Here is a 17,022-nt window from a genome sequence, read left to right on the forward strand (position 1 = left end):
CTGGTACCTTGCCGACCGCAAGAGTGCTACATTGTAGACTTCATCGAATTGGTCCCGCGTGTCTTCTAAGTTTTGCGTAGAGGCTCACCCTTGGGGTGCTGTATTTGAGGTCAGTGGAAGCATTAGTTTAAAAATATAGGAAAACCGTAGGATTTTAAAAAAGATGTTGACATAAAGGATGTCTCAGTTTACTGTGAAAATGACTTTGTTCAAAAAAAAAGTTTACTGTGAAAATGCCTTTGGTGGAGGACCCTCGGCCCCCTATACTGAAAAAAAATCTGTGAAAATGCGTGTCACTTCTTCGGGCCGTCTCGGACAGTCGGACACGCATGGCTGCTTGCAAATCGCACCTCCTGGGGGAGTACTGGTTAAACGGGTCCAAATCTCGGACCCGCAAACGGACCTCACCCACCCGTTCCTCCATCTCCGCCCCTTGCCGGCGATGGCACCGGCGCCGGCAGCGGCCTCGGCGGGGCGGAAGTCTCATGTCACCGTTCTCCTCCTCTACGTAGTGTGCGGCTTGATCCTGCTGCTTCTCCTCGCCTCCTACTCGCCCCGCCTCCAGCCCCACGCCCACGGCCGCAGCCTCCACCGCCGCCTCAAGCTCCACCCAAAGAGCTCCTTACCATCCGACGCTTCCTCCGGTGGGAACGGGGGGCAACAGAAGACGCAGCACCAAAACCACCATGCGGCCTCCTTCGACCCGACCATCGCCGAGCTGGAGCGTCGGCTGGACGACAAGGAGTGGGAGCGCGAGCACTACAGCCTCCTCCACGGCGGCGAGCCGGATGACCATATGAAGGAGTGGGAGGAGTTCCTCAAGGAGGAGGAGGACTTCATCAACGACGACGACCGATTCAACATCGCCGACCGTATCCGCGCGCTCTTCCCCAAGATCGACGTCGCCCCGCAGGACGGATTCGTCTCCCTCGACGAGCTCACCGCCTGGAACCTCCAGCAGGCCAGGGCTGACCAGCACCACCGCTCCGCCAGGGAGATGGAGCTCTACAACAAGAACGGCGATGAGATAGTCTCATTCGAAGCCTTCAATGCTCTGCGCCAAGAATCCCATGGTAACATTGCCAAAATACTCTACTTTTGTTTCTGCGTGAACAGGGCCGTGCCTGAGATTTTAGGAGCCCTGGACAAAAGCTTATATAGAGGCCCTTTTGACCTCTATATATGTACCCTTTTGACATCTATATATGTAAACACACTTTGATGGACCACACATTAAACGCAATTAGCTACTCCTGCCTATGGTATACGTGTACACGTACGTGCAAAGGTCGATCGTCGATAGCGTGTCCCGGCGTTTGCAGTCCTATCTAGATTGTCCAGTCCTTTGTCGACGTGGTGGTGGCACTGGCGACAAGAATTAGGTTTTCTAGATGTATTATATTCTGAGTCCTGATTTGGGAACTGGTTTACGTGAGCAGGCCAGTAACCATTTCCGGCTTACGTTACGTGAGCAAGATGGTAGAGGCTGGGTTGCCCGTTTACGTGAGGAGGATAGTAGGTCATAGTAGGGATGACAATGGGTACCCAAAACTCGAATACTCGACGGATTTTACCTAATTATAAGGAGTGAGGAGGATAGCAGGTCATAGTAGGGATGACAATGGGTAGGGGTGGTAATGGATCATGACCCTAATACTTGCTTCACAAATCAACAAAGCCCTTAATTTTGTTAGTTCAAAATTGTATTGTTTTATAATCCGACCCTAACTTGACTCGATCCTTAAATTTGCTAGGCTAAACTAAATGGCCCGTTACCACCCCTAACAATGGGTACCCAAAACTCGAATACTCGACGGATTTTACCTAATTATAAGGAGAGTATGGGATGATTTCTTTACCCATGGGTATGTTAATGAGTATTGAGTACTACCCATACACGTTAGTAAAATTATCTGTGTGGATATGGGTATGGGTAAAACTCTATACCCGTGTATATATATGGATAATCCAACGGGTAGAATTGTTTTATAGGTACAAGTATGGAATGCTACTACCCAATGGATATATACCCGTTGCCATCCATAGGTCGTAGCATTAGACGGTTGGGCTAACCAAGCTAACACCATTTGAGTTTATTAAATAACTAAGTACTATACTTAAGTATATATTTGAGGGCCCCTAACATTTTGGGGGCGCTGGGCGGCCGCCCACCTCGACCCCCCTCAGGTCCGGCTCTGTGCGTGAAGCAATAAGTGTAGCAATGTTGTCTCCGCGTGAAGCAATGAGTGTAGAAATGCAAGGAAAGGGTTCCTGCTATCACTGTATTTTCCTACGTTGGTTTGCTGATCGCTCGGTTCATGTTCTGCAGGAGAGGGCAATATGCTTGGGTTCGAATGGTGGAAGGAGGATCATTTCAATGCGTCAGATGCAAACGCTGATGGTTTCCTTGATAAAACTGAGTTCAATGAGTAAGCATTCGTTTCAGTAGTACCAAACGTCAACTTTCTTAGTAATATGGTTCTTCATTATTTCCTGACATCTGCCTTTTTATTTTCCTTACAGTTTCCTTAATCCAAGTGATTCGGATAATCCCAAAATCATCAATTTGCTCTGCAAACAAGAAATAAGGTGCATGCTTTGTCAGCTTTACATCTATTTTCTATCCTACTTTACATTAATTTTAGCAGCATATGTGTCATGGATTTGGAGTGGTTTAATCTTGGGTTTAGCCTTAAAAGGGTACATAAACTTTATACAAATCAATTATTGGCTTCAGAGTCCTGAATCCTGAATCCTCGAGCCATCAAAATATATGTTTGTGAAATTTGTTTCAGGCTTAACATTTTCATGCTGTAGCAGGCAACAGGGTTTAACCACTAGTGATTAGTGAAACGACTTTTTAGTTATATGCCAGGGCAATACTTAATAATTCCATTGCTCACGAGAGACAAGCAGTAATATGCATCCTAATAATCTGAATTCTAGATAGGTTCCACCTAACATTAGCCCAAGTCAAGGACCAAAAATCATGATCATACACTAAGATGACTTACATGTACTTAGGAGTGGTAATGGATCACGATCCAAATGCCTCTTCACAAAAGTTAAGGCCCTTAAATAATATTAGTTAAAAAATGAATAAGAATAGAGCCCGACCCTAATCCGATTCGATCCTTAAAATTTGCAGTGTAAAGTTTATAGCCCATTACCACCCCTACATGTACTAAAGATGGCATAACCCTTCAAAACTAAGGTGTTGGTTCACTGATGAGTGGGCCATGAGGTCATAGAGACATCGCTGAAACTGTCTATCTTTGATTATGTTTTATGAAATCTGGGGAGCATTTGTTCTTACCATTGCAATCTTTCTTATCCTGTCGTTTTGACTATGTCACATGCAGTCTAATTAGTATCCTGTGAGGCAAGTTCAACTACGTGTCTTATGTTGAAAATTGCTGTTCACATGTCTGAACTGTGTGGACAACAGTTTCTGCATCGGACACATTGAAAGAAGTTTTTTTTTTGACCCTTTACACTAAACAACCCTGCCCTGCTACTGTTGTGGTTGAAAACCCCTTATTAAGTTAAAAATGCAAAAGAAGCTCAGTTGTTGTGCCACATCATCATATTGTTAAGTTGCTCCCTGATAGGATCTAGATGGCTAGAGGGAGATGAATAGCCTATAAAAGTTTCTCTAATAAAAACTTATCATAAGAATTAAGATAATACTTATATGCAGAAGCGTAATAAGTAATAGAGAATACTTCACAATATGATTATGAAAATAATATGTAATAGCAGGTGTAAATCGAAGCGCTAACCACACAGGGTAAGAGGTAGAGACAATTTTATCCCCAAGATTTGGTTGCTTGCTGGCAGCCTACGTCCTCATGCGGCGAGTCTAACCTTAGATGATTCACATGCATATCGATGCAATAAGCCAAGGCCCACATATGGTACCGTGACAATCGCTCTAGGAGAGCACTCCAACAAGCCACCATTTCACTAAAGGGGTGTTTGGTACTTTGGTTTGTAGGGGCTAATTTTTAGTCCCTCTATTTTATTCCATTTTAGTCTCTAAATTGCCAAATACGGAAACTAAAACTCTGTTTGAGTTTCCATATTTAGTAATTTAGAGACTAAAATAGAAAAAATGGAGGGACTAAAAATTAGTCCATAGAAACCAAACACCCCTTAAGTTAGTCTTCGTGAATCTACCGTAGGGATAATCACAAGAGCCCCTTACAATTCGTTGATCAGAGCTGTCAATAATCACCAACGCCGCTCAACTATCCTCTGCTGCACCAATGTCGCTCAACCATCCCCTGATTAGTGGGATATGATCCTGTTTATCTATGTGCACCAGGCTCATTGCCATATGCGCCTGTAATTGTCTCTGCTAACAATACTAAACCTTCTATAACTTACAAACTAGACATCTCTATATTGAACCCATGGAAATGAACAAACTAGGTTCTCAGGGATAAAGATGTTTTGAGGCATAAATAAATCACTTGAAGCAAAAGAAACTAACACACCTGAGTAAAGCATGTTGCTTTGATTAAAACACCAAAGAACCTATTGAATGATCCATCATGTCTGGAAACTTGGAAGTTATTGATTTTTGTGTCACTCTAATGAGTTTTTAAAGGTGGATAACTGGATATTCTTCCATCATTAACTATTTATGTGCACTATAGATAGGCTAGCGCAGTGGTGAGGAACCTTCCCACTGAGCCAAAGGTCCTAGGTTCAATGCAGTCTCTCTGCAAAAATACAAGGGTAAGGATTGTCTCGGTAATTCTTTCCCGAGACCCCATTTATGTGGGGCCTTCAGCACTAGGTGACTAGGTCTATCCATTAGAGCACACTTCAGTTTCTTTGAGTTTATGTTTGAAATTCCTTATTATGCCATATCCAGGCAGAGGGATAAAGATGGTGATGGAAAGTTAAACTTTGAAGAATACTTTACTGGGCTACATGACCATATACATGGTTATGATGACGAGAATGCAGATATTTCCCAAATTGGGAACATAACAGTTGCGAAGGATCGGTTTTTCAAACTTGACAAAGATAATGATGGGTATGCTAGTGCACATATTTGCAGTTTATAACAGAATTTTGTATTACCTTCAACCCTTCTTCAATTGAGAAAACCTTTTCTGCAGGTTTATTTCGGAGCATGAACTAGAGCCTGTTCTTGATAAGCTCTATCTTTCTGAACGCTATTATTCTAGACAGCAAGCCATCCATGCTATTTCAGAGGTTTGGTTCATATTTCCCCCTTTTGCTTCTTTTTGTTGTTCTTTGAGATATCAGAATATGGCCCCATGGTCTAGCTAATATACACAAGTCATGTTTCCATCTGTTATTCTACTTCAAGGTGTATATAGATTCTACGGTCATGCTTATGTGCATAATCAGATGGCATAGTTTGTTTAATTTTTACTTTATAAGTTTCTTTTTTGAACCATTGAATCTAGAGATGCATTTTCTAGGAGTTGCTAGGACTTGTGTACCATCACGAGTGTATATGAGTTGCCTGTTCCTATAGTTCAGAAATTATTTCAAACTTGTCTGCAGGCCCAACAGAAGTTTTCATGTTGGTTTCTCCTAATTAATCCATGCAAAACAACGTGTGGGTTTATAATTACTAACCAGTTAAACTATTTGTCACCAGCTATTATCACCAAAAATCATGCAGGTAATGTCAAGAATATAAAAACTCGGCCGGTGGGGAAAGACCGCCCCACGGTATTTCACTAAGAAGAGCTCAATCAGAGCATGAGCTGGCCCCCTCATACATAGGGATGTCTCCCCTATGGTTCGGGCCTTGACCCGTGCTTTGAGGCCCAACCCACATGACCAGCCTCTTACACGAGGGCCCGTTCACCCATGCCGACCAAGAGAACCAGCGAGTGACGTTTTTTTACCACAGTCTGAAATTTGATCTCACAGGGAGTCGAACCTAGGATCTGAGTGGTGCTACTCAGACCACCTAACGAACTTAGCTAGAGGCCCATTCGAAGGAAGACACTAAGTAGATATTGACGATCCATTACGGAACATAGGTGCAAAGTCATTTTTGTCTAGTTCCGTACCTAGTTCAGTAATTAATTATTGTGCATAGAAAGAATTGCTATGCGGAAATCATCATGTATTTTCTGCTGATGCGATATAGATTTGGTTCATTCTTTTTGGGAGCGTAGTTGAAGTACTACATTCTGTACATCATGGTCGAATTTGAGTGGGGGAGAACCATATAGACAAAGGTTTGAAGCTGTCACACCTAGATTTAAGGGCGAACCCGGGCGTGTCTCAAATAAGTGCTAGGATCAAGTCTCTTTTTTCTCGAAAGCGCAGGAGAACTGCACATCATTATATTAAGTAGAAGGAAAGGAGGGTCCAAAATAGACCCCAGTACAAAAACAAACTCCCCTAAGGAGGTTTAAAACAAAGAAAAAGAAAACAATCCATAATAAACAAATACAACCCTACAACAGGCAGCTAGGTGCCACTGATGGTTGCGGCTAGAAAGGAGAGACCCTTAGCTCCTACCATTTCCCACAACTGTTGTTCCTCCCTTGCCTGACAAAGAGCTGCGGAAACACTAGAGGAAATTCCATCAAAGACAATTCGATTCCGATGATTCTAGAGAATCCAGGCTCCCAAGGCAATAAGAGAGCTCCAGAACCTTTGTCAATCTTCTCCCACCATCCCATAAATGACGCAGTACCAGGAATAGGAGCCAGATTTTGTAGTCTGAAATGGCGCATCAGCAGGAACCAAAATTCCCTCGCAAAAACACAAGAAACCAAAATGTGATCCAAAGTTTCAGACTCCTGGTCGCACGGACACCTCTCCAGATGGTCGAGTCCTCTCTTTGCCAACCTATCTGCTGTCCAACATCTATTTAGCACCGTCAGCCAAAGGAAGAAGTGGCATTTAGAGGGGGCCCAAGTTTTCCAAACTCTTTCATAGTGACCGAAATGAACAGACCCGGTGAACATCATATGCAGCCTTAGCAGAATAAGCCCCATTTGCAGCAATACTGAATGTATGTTTATCTTCCGTATCTGGCAGCAGCTCAAAATCTGAAATCAAATTCCAGAGATGAAGATAATCCACTAAGACTCCCACCGAGAGAGATCCTGTAATATCTGAGATCCATCTTCTATCTGTCAACGCCTCCTGAACCGTTCTTCTGTTAGTGATTCTTTTCGGAATGACATCAAATAATCTAGGAACCAGATCTGCAATTTTCTGCCCATTAATCCATTTATCAGTCCAGAACAAAGTATTAGCACCATTACCAACCTTTGAAGTCAACACCATCGAGAAGAAAGCCCTTGCTTTGTCTGGAACTTGGATAGGTAGGCTGCACCAAGGTCGGTTAGGTTCAGTCTTTTGGAGCCAAAGCCATCTCATGTGCAGGGCCCAGATAAGTTCCTTGAGACTAGAAATGCCAAGACCGCCTAGCTGGAGGGGTCTACAGACTCTACCCCAGGCAACCAGACAGTGACCACCTCTGACCTCCTTGCGCCCCCTCCATAGGAAACCTCTTCTAATCTTGTCGATGGCCTTGATAGCCCAAGGGGGGATATTTACCGCCATAGCAAGATAAATAAGCATTCCGGTAAGCACATACTGAACTTGCACTTTTCTGCCTGCTCTTGTCATCAAATCTGCTTTGCAACCTGGGAGTTGATCAGCAATTCTATCCACAATAGGCTGCACCTGATCCTTGGTGAGATTTTTCAGGGACAAAGGCAGCCCCAAGTATTTACAAGGAAAAGTTGAGATGCCACATGGGAGGAGATCCTGAACCATTTTCAACTCCACATCCCCACACTGAATGGGATAAACACTAGACTTTTGTTCATTGTTGCGGAGACCTGAAGCTTCACCAAAAAAGATGTAAGATATCTAGAGTGATAGTAATATCCGCAGCCGATGGGTGTAAGAAAAGTGCCACATCATCTGCATACATAGATACCCGATGCAGAGGTTTTCTGGGGGAAAGATCCATGAGCAGACCTGCGTGTTCAGCTCTAGAAAACAGTAGACCAAGAACATCCATTACTAGAATAAAAAGCATGGGGGAGAGAGGATCCCCTTGTCGGAGTCCTCTCCGATGCTCAATATGTCCTGGAATGCCATTCAGAAGCACCTGAGTGATAGAGGAGGAAAGAAGCCCATAAATGATGTCCCTCCAAATCTGTCCAAAGCCAAGATGCTTCATAACTTCGATGAGGAAAGGCCAAGAAACCGAGTCAAAAGCCTTAGTAATATCAAGCTTTAGGAGAAGACGTGGCCTTTTCAGTTGATGGAAAAGTCTAGCCGTTTGTTGGACCAACATGAAATTATCCTGAATGAAACGTCCCTTAATGAAGGCACTCTGAATCGGAGACACCATATCATTCAACTTTTGACTTAACCGGTTGGCCAATAATTTTGTAATCAACTTTGCAGCACTATGCACTAAGCTGATTGGCCTAAAATCTTTGACATGCACAACCCCATCATGCTTTGGGATTAAAGTAATGTAGGCCGAGTTCAACAAGCCAAAGTTGTCAAACTTCCTGTTCCAAACCGCAGAAATGGCTGCCATAAGGTCCATCTTGATAATGTTCCAACAAGATTTATAGAAGCGCCCAGTGAAACCATCGGGACCTGGGGCCTTGTCATTAGGTAAACTCCTAATTGTATTCCAAAGTTCAAGTTCTGTAACAGGCTCATCAAGATGTGCAAGATTGCATATAATGACTCATGATATAGAAATCAATGCCACATCTTTATTATATATAGGGGCTCTGTACAAAATATCTAAATAAAATACATTATATGAAGATGACGATCCTCCGCAACCATAGTTGACTGGGAGACGACGACCTAGATCTCTCCGAACTTATCGTAACATCCTTCATGCTCATCATCTTGGTGGCACCTGTTCTTTGACCTGGTGTGATTATAACAAGGGTGAGCTCACATACGTTCATCGCTCAGCAGGTGTGGGGAATAATGTGCATGAGCTCACTTACGATGAGGGTTCATGTAGTATAAAACTTATTAAGACTTATTAAGAGAAATGATTAAGGCTGAGCATTGCTTTTAAATAAGTTAGTCAAAATTTTATTAGCAATTACTATGTGTAATTAAATACCATCTCAATTAAATATTTGATCAATATAAAAATATCATATAGAAAATCCCACAATGCAATGCATGACATGTTAAGTTTAATTCCATAAATTACTCATGTGAGGGTCTGAGCCGCTCATGACTGTGAGCACAACTGATATACCAGTTTTATATTCTGCAGAGGTTGCACATCTTTACCCACAAGCCGTGTTACCCATTTGCCAAGGGATTGCGACTTCTCATTCATCTCTACCGAGGAGACGCAGGGTCCCACTACGAGGCCTTTACAAAGTTCCACTAGCTTCAGAAAACCCGCTACAGTTTCATTGAGAAGGGGTGATATAGGAATCCATTGTCCGAAAAGCCATCGCAACATGATCGATTGGAGAACCTCCCTATGCCGGCAGCTCCTTATACCGCCCTTGGCCCTTTCGGGTAAGATAGTTTTCCACTATCTTTCCTAATTAGTCAGCCAAGGGCATCCCATACCATCCTTGTGGTAGTACTATTTTCTCGGGTGGTTCTTCATGTTTCGATTAACAAGATAATCTTATCATGAACAATAATTAAGCCAACAATACTGATAAAGCATGATCATAAATCATATGTAATATTAATCACAAAACCAGGTATAACATAATTACTACCCAATAATTTATTTGTTTGCAAGGTATAGGGTAAACAAACTAGGCAACCTATTAGGTTCCATTAGCTTAACCTAACAGTGCCACGGTGATTAACCGAACATTATTAGATAAAAAACTGTGATCAAGGACACAACTTGCCTTTTTGGTGCAAGTCCAGGTATTTCTCCAAGTTGGGTTTCAGGTTTCTCGTTACATCGCTTCTATTCGCAACAATACATACACCAAAGATGGAAACAAAACACACAATAATATTCTATGTGTCGCTACGAGGTCGTAGGTTCGAGAACCACTAAATTCGGAGTTGCAACGCAAAAGATATGAATTTTCTAACTTTAGGGTTTTATTTATATAAAATTATTTTCAGAATTAATTTATACAATTCCAGCTACCCTAGGATTGGGGGTACTATTTCTATAAAGGTTAGGGGTTAAGCTGCAAGTTCTAGGACTTATTAGTAATAGTTTTACTACTGAGATGAATTGCGGGTTAATTATTGAGTCTATCAGGGTCTCCTTATAAAAACTGCTCGCTGGCTTTACTTAGATCGCTCTCGATCCATCCGATTCACAATCTATGGTCACAATTTTAAAACAAGAAGAGGTATGTTGAATCTAATCTTGGCCGTCTATCGTGGATCCCATGTCCAAGATACCTTCTACCCTGCAGTCTCATCGACGACGACTCATAGCACCATGGCCCCGCGACGGCGGGCATTGCCGGTAGGGTTATCCTGGCTATCCAGTGGCCGTTCTTTGTGCTAACGAATGCTACCTAATGCGGACAAACTAATGAATAATACCAACGCAACGTACCAGCGTTTGAGGTGATGATCGATTTGGTCTATGGCACGGTGGCACTCTTCAACATTGGCGAGAAATTCACAGCGCGCCGGTCACCCTTCAAGCTCGAGGACGCTCAGCCAGACCCCAGGAACTATGGAGATCGCCATTGTCTCCTCCCGAACACCATGTTGTCCACAACAGCGTGATTCCCTCACAGCGGCTTTCTCTCTGTTTTTCTCATGGCCATGATGGATCACGGCGGACCTCTCTCCTCTCTGCTCACTAATGGCGAAGGCTCGGGAACTCGGGATGCTATGGGAGGAGGGGAGATACGGCCCCAGGTTTTATAGCCAGGTTACGTGAGCCTGACGAATCTCGTAACAGATTTCTGTTACGCGACGCACGCCATGCGACAGGCTGGAGCTCGGAGATGTATCCGCCTAGCGGGGGCCACCGGCCAGGGACTGACCCCCTAAGCGCCAGCGTGGTTGGTGGGAATGGCCCGTTGACCCCGCAGTCGACGGTCGACACACTTATTCCTGCGCGGATGCGGGCATGGGCCACGATTTGGTGATGGGCCGGTGCAGTAGTGGGTTGGCGTGGTGAGATGGGCCGCGAGGTGGGATTTGGGCCCATCGCAGGTTTGGTTCTGCCCCCTTTCTTTTTTTTTCTGTTTTTATTTCTATTTAAATTTTAAATCAAGTTCAAATATGAGTTGGAGTTTTGACCACATATTAAATGCACAAACAAAAATGACAGCATGAATGCAAAAGCGTAAAATTTTAGTCTGAATTATTTATTCATTATCTTGTCACTATCTAGTTCACTTAAACAAATTGCTTCTAAATATAAAATTTATACACCCAAAATATATGTTTTAAGGAAATAATTTCTATTGCATAATATTTACTAAAAGATGGTTTAACCTAACCTTTTTAGAGAATCTTTGAATATATTATCCAAAAGAATGATTTAACTTATATAAGATCTTTCCATTTAATCTTTTATTATGAACTATATTTATTTTTAGGAGATGTGACTTAAAAAAGTGAGAAAATTCTTATTAAAAGATATTTTGGTTCAAGTCCTTTGGAGAAACTTTTATGAATCCTAAAATAGGATTTTGGTGTGTCACAGAAGGCTAAAACATTCAAGAGAAGGCCTTTATTTAGGAATCAGATAGTTATACGATGTATGTAAGTCTTGTTCTATTTTCTTTGAACACACATGAGAGCTGCATATCTTCTTTATAATAAGAAGCAAAGTACAAAGGTCCAAAGTAGACCGACACAAACAAAACAAGCTAGCTCACTGTGGCCAAAAGCGAAGATTAAAAAAAAAAGATGGATTCATTAGTAAAACTAGACAAACGACCGACCTAATTAGTAGAAGGGGCTGAAAGGTAGAACAATCTTTTAGCTCCAGCCATCATTCACACATCCCTTTCTTCACCAAAGCGACACAAGCATCAGCCATATTAAGCGAGAGACCTTCAAACACACAAGTATTTAATTTCCAGATTGTCTATGCACCTAGAATGACCATGGTGTTAAACCCTTTCCTTATTGACCCTTCAAGCAGCTCAGCAGCCCGTCTCCACCACAAAAAGAACTTGCATTCCTCCACGTGTGGCGCCAGCCGCCAGGGCCTGACACAGGTGAGGAGAAGATGGTCATTGGTCTCAACATCTTGATCACATAAGACATCGCTCATGATGTGGGAGACCTTTTCAGGCCAATCTGTGAGCAGTCCAACATCTATCATGAGCCACCGATCACAAGAAAAAAACTGCACTTAGGGGGAGCCCAAGTCCGCCGAACTTTCTCACATGGCTCGAAAGTAATAGATCCAAGGAAGAAGCCTTCATACGCAGGGTTCTGTATTTGGTGCCTAGGGCTTTAGGTTTAAATGCTAAAGAAGTATTGGATAGAGAATGCCAAATTAACAGATTATTACTGAGTGCAGTAGGCTAGAATCTGCTAGCCTGTCCCGTAACTGCATCTTTCCTTCTGCCAGTAGCCTCAATGGCTGTTTGATATTCTTTGTGGCAATTTGAATGTGGTCAACCAAAAGGACAGTGTTATCCTAGCAACATCCTCTTCAAGTAAGTATTCATGTGATATGCCGCTTTTCCGGGAGATGACATGTACGATTTTGCTTCGTCATATAATGCAGGCAGACAAAGATCATGATGGGAGGCTGACTTTGGAAGAGATGGTTGAGAACCCCTATGCATTTTATGGCAGTGTTTATCTCAGCAGCAGCGACAACGACGACGAAGACTACTTCCACGACGAATTTCGCTGAGACCAATGTAGGTGGTCACTCCCACACTTGTCTTTGTTCACTCTAGCATGAAAGTTTTCACGTGTCTGTCCAATTTTGCTGCCTTTTTTTTTTGCTCCGTGACTTAAGTTCATCTTCGTCGGCAGATTGTTACTATCCTGACACACGCAAGGAACACAGCTGACGAGCATCAAGGTGCGCACAGAGGTTCGGAACGTCTAGCATACTATGTGTGATGCCCGGGCTGGGCTGCTGACAGAATGGGAGAGCTTAGAGTTACGGCCATGGAGTGAGGAACTAGTTTTTAGCCGCTTGGTTCTTCAAGTTGTTTGTGTTAAATGGAACGACGACAGCATCCTAGTACCGGCCAGGCCCAGCAGTGATGGATGTTACGCGGCAAGTTGAGCCACCTTTATCTAGGCTGAGCTGCATTGGTCTCCATCCTGATGTTCCTGCAGCAGGGGAAATGTAGTTCAGGAGAACAATGAGTGGAGGAGCGTCATCTCTGTGGCGAGCGGCTTCAGAAATCTAACGGGAACGTGTTGTTTGGTGTCCGAAATGTATGTGTGTGTGTGTATGCTATGAATTCAATTATTTCTGGCAGAATGTCGCAGTCTAGCGAGCTGGCCCATCCCATTGAGAAACATTCCATCGGCTGCATGAGTGCGCCATGGACGGGAGATGGATGTGCCGAATTATTGGAGGGAAAGGGTTCACTTTATTCGTGCCTAGTCATCAGTGTCATCAGTACGGAGGTTACAGCGTATCCACGTGGTCTGCCACGTCATGTGAATCCCAGCCGTGGCGCAGGTACATTCTCGCTGGGTCTTGAACTGGTAATAAAAGATATTTGGCTCTCGATTTAAATTTTTCACGGCCAGATGACGTAACGTTCCGAGGGCTTCAGCTCGGTGAATCTTTGGGGCCCTATTTGCATCAAGTAGGGTGCGTTTGGTTGCCCGCATATAGTCAGGCCAGGCTCACGAGATGCAGCTTTCTTCTGTTTGGTTGCCTAATCAGCCTTTTCAGCCTGGCTCGCGGGATGCGCTCTCGAGATACGTAGGAATTGACCGTTTCTCTAGAGCCAGGCTCTGCCGGTGCAACCATTAGTCTTTCCTAATGATAGATTAACATGTAATTAGTGTCTATTAAATAAATTTAATTTATTTAAAAGTGGATTAAGGCTTTGTATGGTATATTATAGACTATTGTAACATCATCACATGAAAATATAATAAAACTTTATAGCTTTTAAGCTCATGTATCAAGCATTTATGCAAGCAACCAAACATTATCTCGCATGGGCTTAGCTTGGCTCATACAGGCAACCAAACGTAGGGATATTGCATGCTCTCAATCAGGCTACCAAGAACCAGGTTTCCTAGATACGAGCCAGGCCCACCCATCCAGACAACCAAACTGTCTGGTAGCAACCAAAACCATCCAGCATGTCCCTGCCTTGGTCGATCAAACAGGTCAAGTCCACCCCCAGTATTTGCATGCAAGCAGACTAGCCCACTATGCAACCACTCTACACAATGATTACATAACTTATTCACGGCGCTATTCTTTCGGTGGTACAGTGTCATCTAGGTCTGCAAATTATGCGGGACCAGGCCTATCGTGCTTTGGGCTAAATAGACTTAACCGAGAAGGTTCTAAAAACTTTCGGGTCATATCGTGTCGGGGACCATAATTAGGGGTACCCTCAAGACTCCTAATTCTCAGCTGGTAACCCCCATCAGCATAAAGCTGCAAAGGCCTGATGGGTGCGACTAAGTCAGGGATCAGTCCATTCGAGCGACTCGATCACGCCTCGCCCGAGCCTAGCCTCGGACAAGGGCAGCCGACCCCGGAGGATTTCCGTCTCGCCCGAGGCCCCCCTCCAACGGCGAACATATTTCCGGCTCGCCCGAGGCCCTGCCTTCGCTAAGAAGCAACCCTGACTAAATCGCCGCACCGACCGACCAAGTCGCAGGAGCATTTAATGCAAAGGTGGCCTGACACCTTTATCCTGACGCGCGCCCCCCGGCAGAGCCGAAGTGACCGCCGTCACTTCGCCGCTCCACTGACCGGCCTGACAGAAGGACAGCGCCGCCTGCGCCACTCCGACTGCGGTGCCATTTGACAGAGTGAGGCTGACAGGCAGTCAGGCCCCGCCGGAGGCACCATAGGAAGCTCCGCTTCGCCCAACCCAGGGCTCGGACTCGGGCTCAGCCCCGGAAGACGGCGAACTCCGCTCCGCCCGACCCAGGGCTCGGACTCGGGCTAAGTCCCGGAAGACGGCGAACTCCGCTCCGCCCGACCCAGGGCTCGGACTCGGGCTAAGTCCCGGAAGACGGCGAACTCCGCTCCGCCCGACCCAGGGCTCGGACTCGGGCTAAGTCCCGGAAGACGGCGAACTCCGCTCCGCCCGACCCAGGGCTCGGACTCGGGCTAAGTCCCGGAAGACGGCGAACTCCGCTCCGCCCGACCCAGGGCTCAGACTCGGGCTAAGTCCCGGAAGACGGCGAACTCCGCTCCGCCCGACCCAGGGCTCGGACTCGGGCTAAGTCCCAGAAGACGACGAACTCCGCTTCGCCCGACCCCAGGGCTCGGACTCCGCCCTGGCCTCAGCCGACGACCTCCGCCTCGCCCGACCCAGGGGCTCGGACTCGACCTCGGCCACGGAAGACAGACTCGACCTCGGCTTCGGAGGAGCCTCCGCATCGCCCAACCTAGGGCGCAGGCCAGCCACGTCAATAGGAGGCGCCATCATCACCCTACCCCGAGCTGACTCGGGCCACAAGGAACCAGACCGGCGTCCCATCTAGCTAGCTCCGCCAGATAGGCAATGATGGCGCCCCGCATGCTCTGTGACGACGGCGGCTCTCAGCACCCTTACGGAAGCAAGAGGACGTCAGCAAGGACCCAACCACTCCGACAGCTGTGCCTCCGCCAGGCTCCATCGCTCCTCCGACGGCCACGACATCACACCAGCTGGGTGCCAAGATCTCTCCGGCTGCCACGACGGCATGTACTTAGGGCGCTAGCTCTCCCCCGCTAGACACGTAGCACTCTGCTACACCCCCCATTGTACACCTGGATCCTCTCCTTACGCCTATAAAAGGAAGGACCAGGGCCCTCTTAGAGGAGGTTGGCTGCGCGGGGACGAGGACGAGACAGGCGCTCGCTTGGGGCCGCTCGCTCCCTCTCCCGCGTGGACGCTTGTAACCCCCTACTGCAAGCGCACCCGACCTGGGCGCGGGACGAACACGAAGGCCGCGGGATTCCCACCTCTCTCACGCCGGTCTCCGGCCGCCTCGCTCTCCCCCCTTCGCGCTCGTCCTCGCGCTCGACCCATCTGGGCTGGGGCACGCGGCGACACTCACTCGTCGGCCCAGGGACCCCCCGGTCTCGAAACGCCGACAGTTGGCGCGCCAGGTAGGGGCCTGCTGCGTGTTGACGAACAACTTCCCATTAAGCTCCAGATGGGCAGTCTCCAGCAACCTCTCCAACCCGGGACGGTGCTCCGTTTCGGGAGTCTTGAGTTCGTGTCCCTCGACGGCAGCTACGACATGATACTCCTTCCACCGCCGCGCGACAACGACAATGGCGGCTGGCAGCCCGCCCGCCGGCGGCGGAATCGACGACGTCTTCCCCGCGTGGTGGAAGAACGACCTTCGAGCTCATCCTGCCCTTTCCCCCACCGACGGAGGGGAAGGCAGGGCGACCAAGGCCAAGCAGGAGGCAGCGCCTCGTTGGCTGTTGAGCGAGCCGACAGCACCGGCACCCCAACGAGGGGCGCACCAGGTATCGACTTCGCGCCTGAGTCGAAGACGAGCGCCGTCTCCCCGCGACACGCCCATCCCGAGCAAGCGGACGACGCCAGCGCGCTCGCGGAGAGCTTGCTGGACGTCACCCTCGCACCTGAGACGACGGTGCAGTCAGTCCCCGACGTGACTTCATCGCCGCTCGTCGACCAAAAGGTACCGACCGATTCCCATCCTACGTCATTTGGATTCAGCCTCAACCCGCCTAGCGACCTCGCTTTGGCGGACGCTCTCGTAGAGGCGAGTCCAAACCCTCTAGGGTTTCGCATGCGGTCGCCTTGGGACCGGCTGACGGACGTCTCGACCTACGGGCCCTCTGGGTCCGAGGAAGACGACAGGCCCAGCATCTGTTGGGATTTCTCTGGACTTGGCAACCCTAGTGCCATGCGG

The 17,022-nt window shown here is 46.6% G+C and overlaps 1 protein-coding gene across 3 annotated transcripts; it reads left to right on the plus strand.

Annotated features, from left to right (window-relative positions):
* The first annotated feature begins 275 nt into the window (after positions 1-275).
* On the plus strand, positions 276-13,687 carry LOC100273329 (uncharacterized). Of its 3 annotated transcripts, none has more exons than XR_004851751.1 (7): positions 276-1,073; positions 2,330-2,429; positions 2,524-4,743; positions 4,883-5,047; positions 5,133-5,229; positions 12,710-12,848; positions 12,967-13,687. XR_004851751.1 is itself a non-coding variant. In NM_001319983.1 (7 exons), exons 1-6 carry the CDS (start codon positions 443-445, stop codon positions 12,839-12,841), a joined length of 1,191 nt encoding a protein of 396 aa, NP_001306912.1. In that variant the 5' UTR covers positions 377-442; the 3' UTR covers positions 12,842-12,848; positions 12,967-13,281. The 3 variants fall into 3 exon arrangements, 2 of the variants coding, with proteins under 2 accessions (NP_001306912.1, NP_001141242.2); NM_001319983.1 differs by having other exon boundaries at positions 377-1,073; positions 2,524-2,589; positions 12,967-13,281; NM_001147770.2 differs by lacking the exon at positions 4,883-5,047 and having other exon boundaries at positions 384-1,073; positions 2,524-2,589; positions 12,967-13,424.
* Positions 13,688-17,022: the final 3,335 nt, after the last annotated feature.

This window comes from Zea mays, chromosome 8 (assembly GCF_902167145.1).
Source record: "Zea mays cultivar B73 chromosome 8, Zm-B73-REFERENCE-NAM-5.0, whole genome shotgun sequence".
Taxonomy (NCBI): Eukaryota; Viridiplantae; Streptophyta; class Magnoliopsida; order Poales; family Poaceae; genus Zea; species Zea mays.

What these genes read in the sequence shown, in the direction of transcription:
- LOC100273329 (NM_001319983.1), top strand. Translation starts at nt 443, where the DNA reads ATGGCACCGGCGCCGGCAGCGGCCTCGGCGGGGCGGAAGTCTCATGTC. An exon ending in TCTGCGCCAAGAATCCCATG is followed by an intron (nt 1,074 to 2,329) that starts GTAACATTGCCA and finishes CATGTTCTGCAG; the next exon opens with GAGAGGGCAATATGCTTGGG. An exon ending in CTTGACAAAGATAATGATGG is followed by an intron (nt 5,048 to 5,132) that starts GTATGCTAGTGC and finishes CCTTTTCTGCAG; the next exon opens with GTTTATTTCGGAGCATGAAC.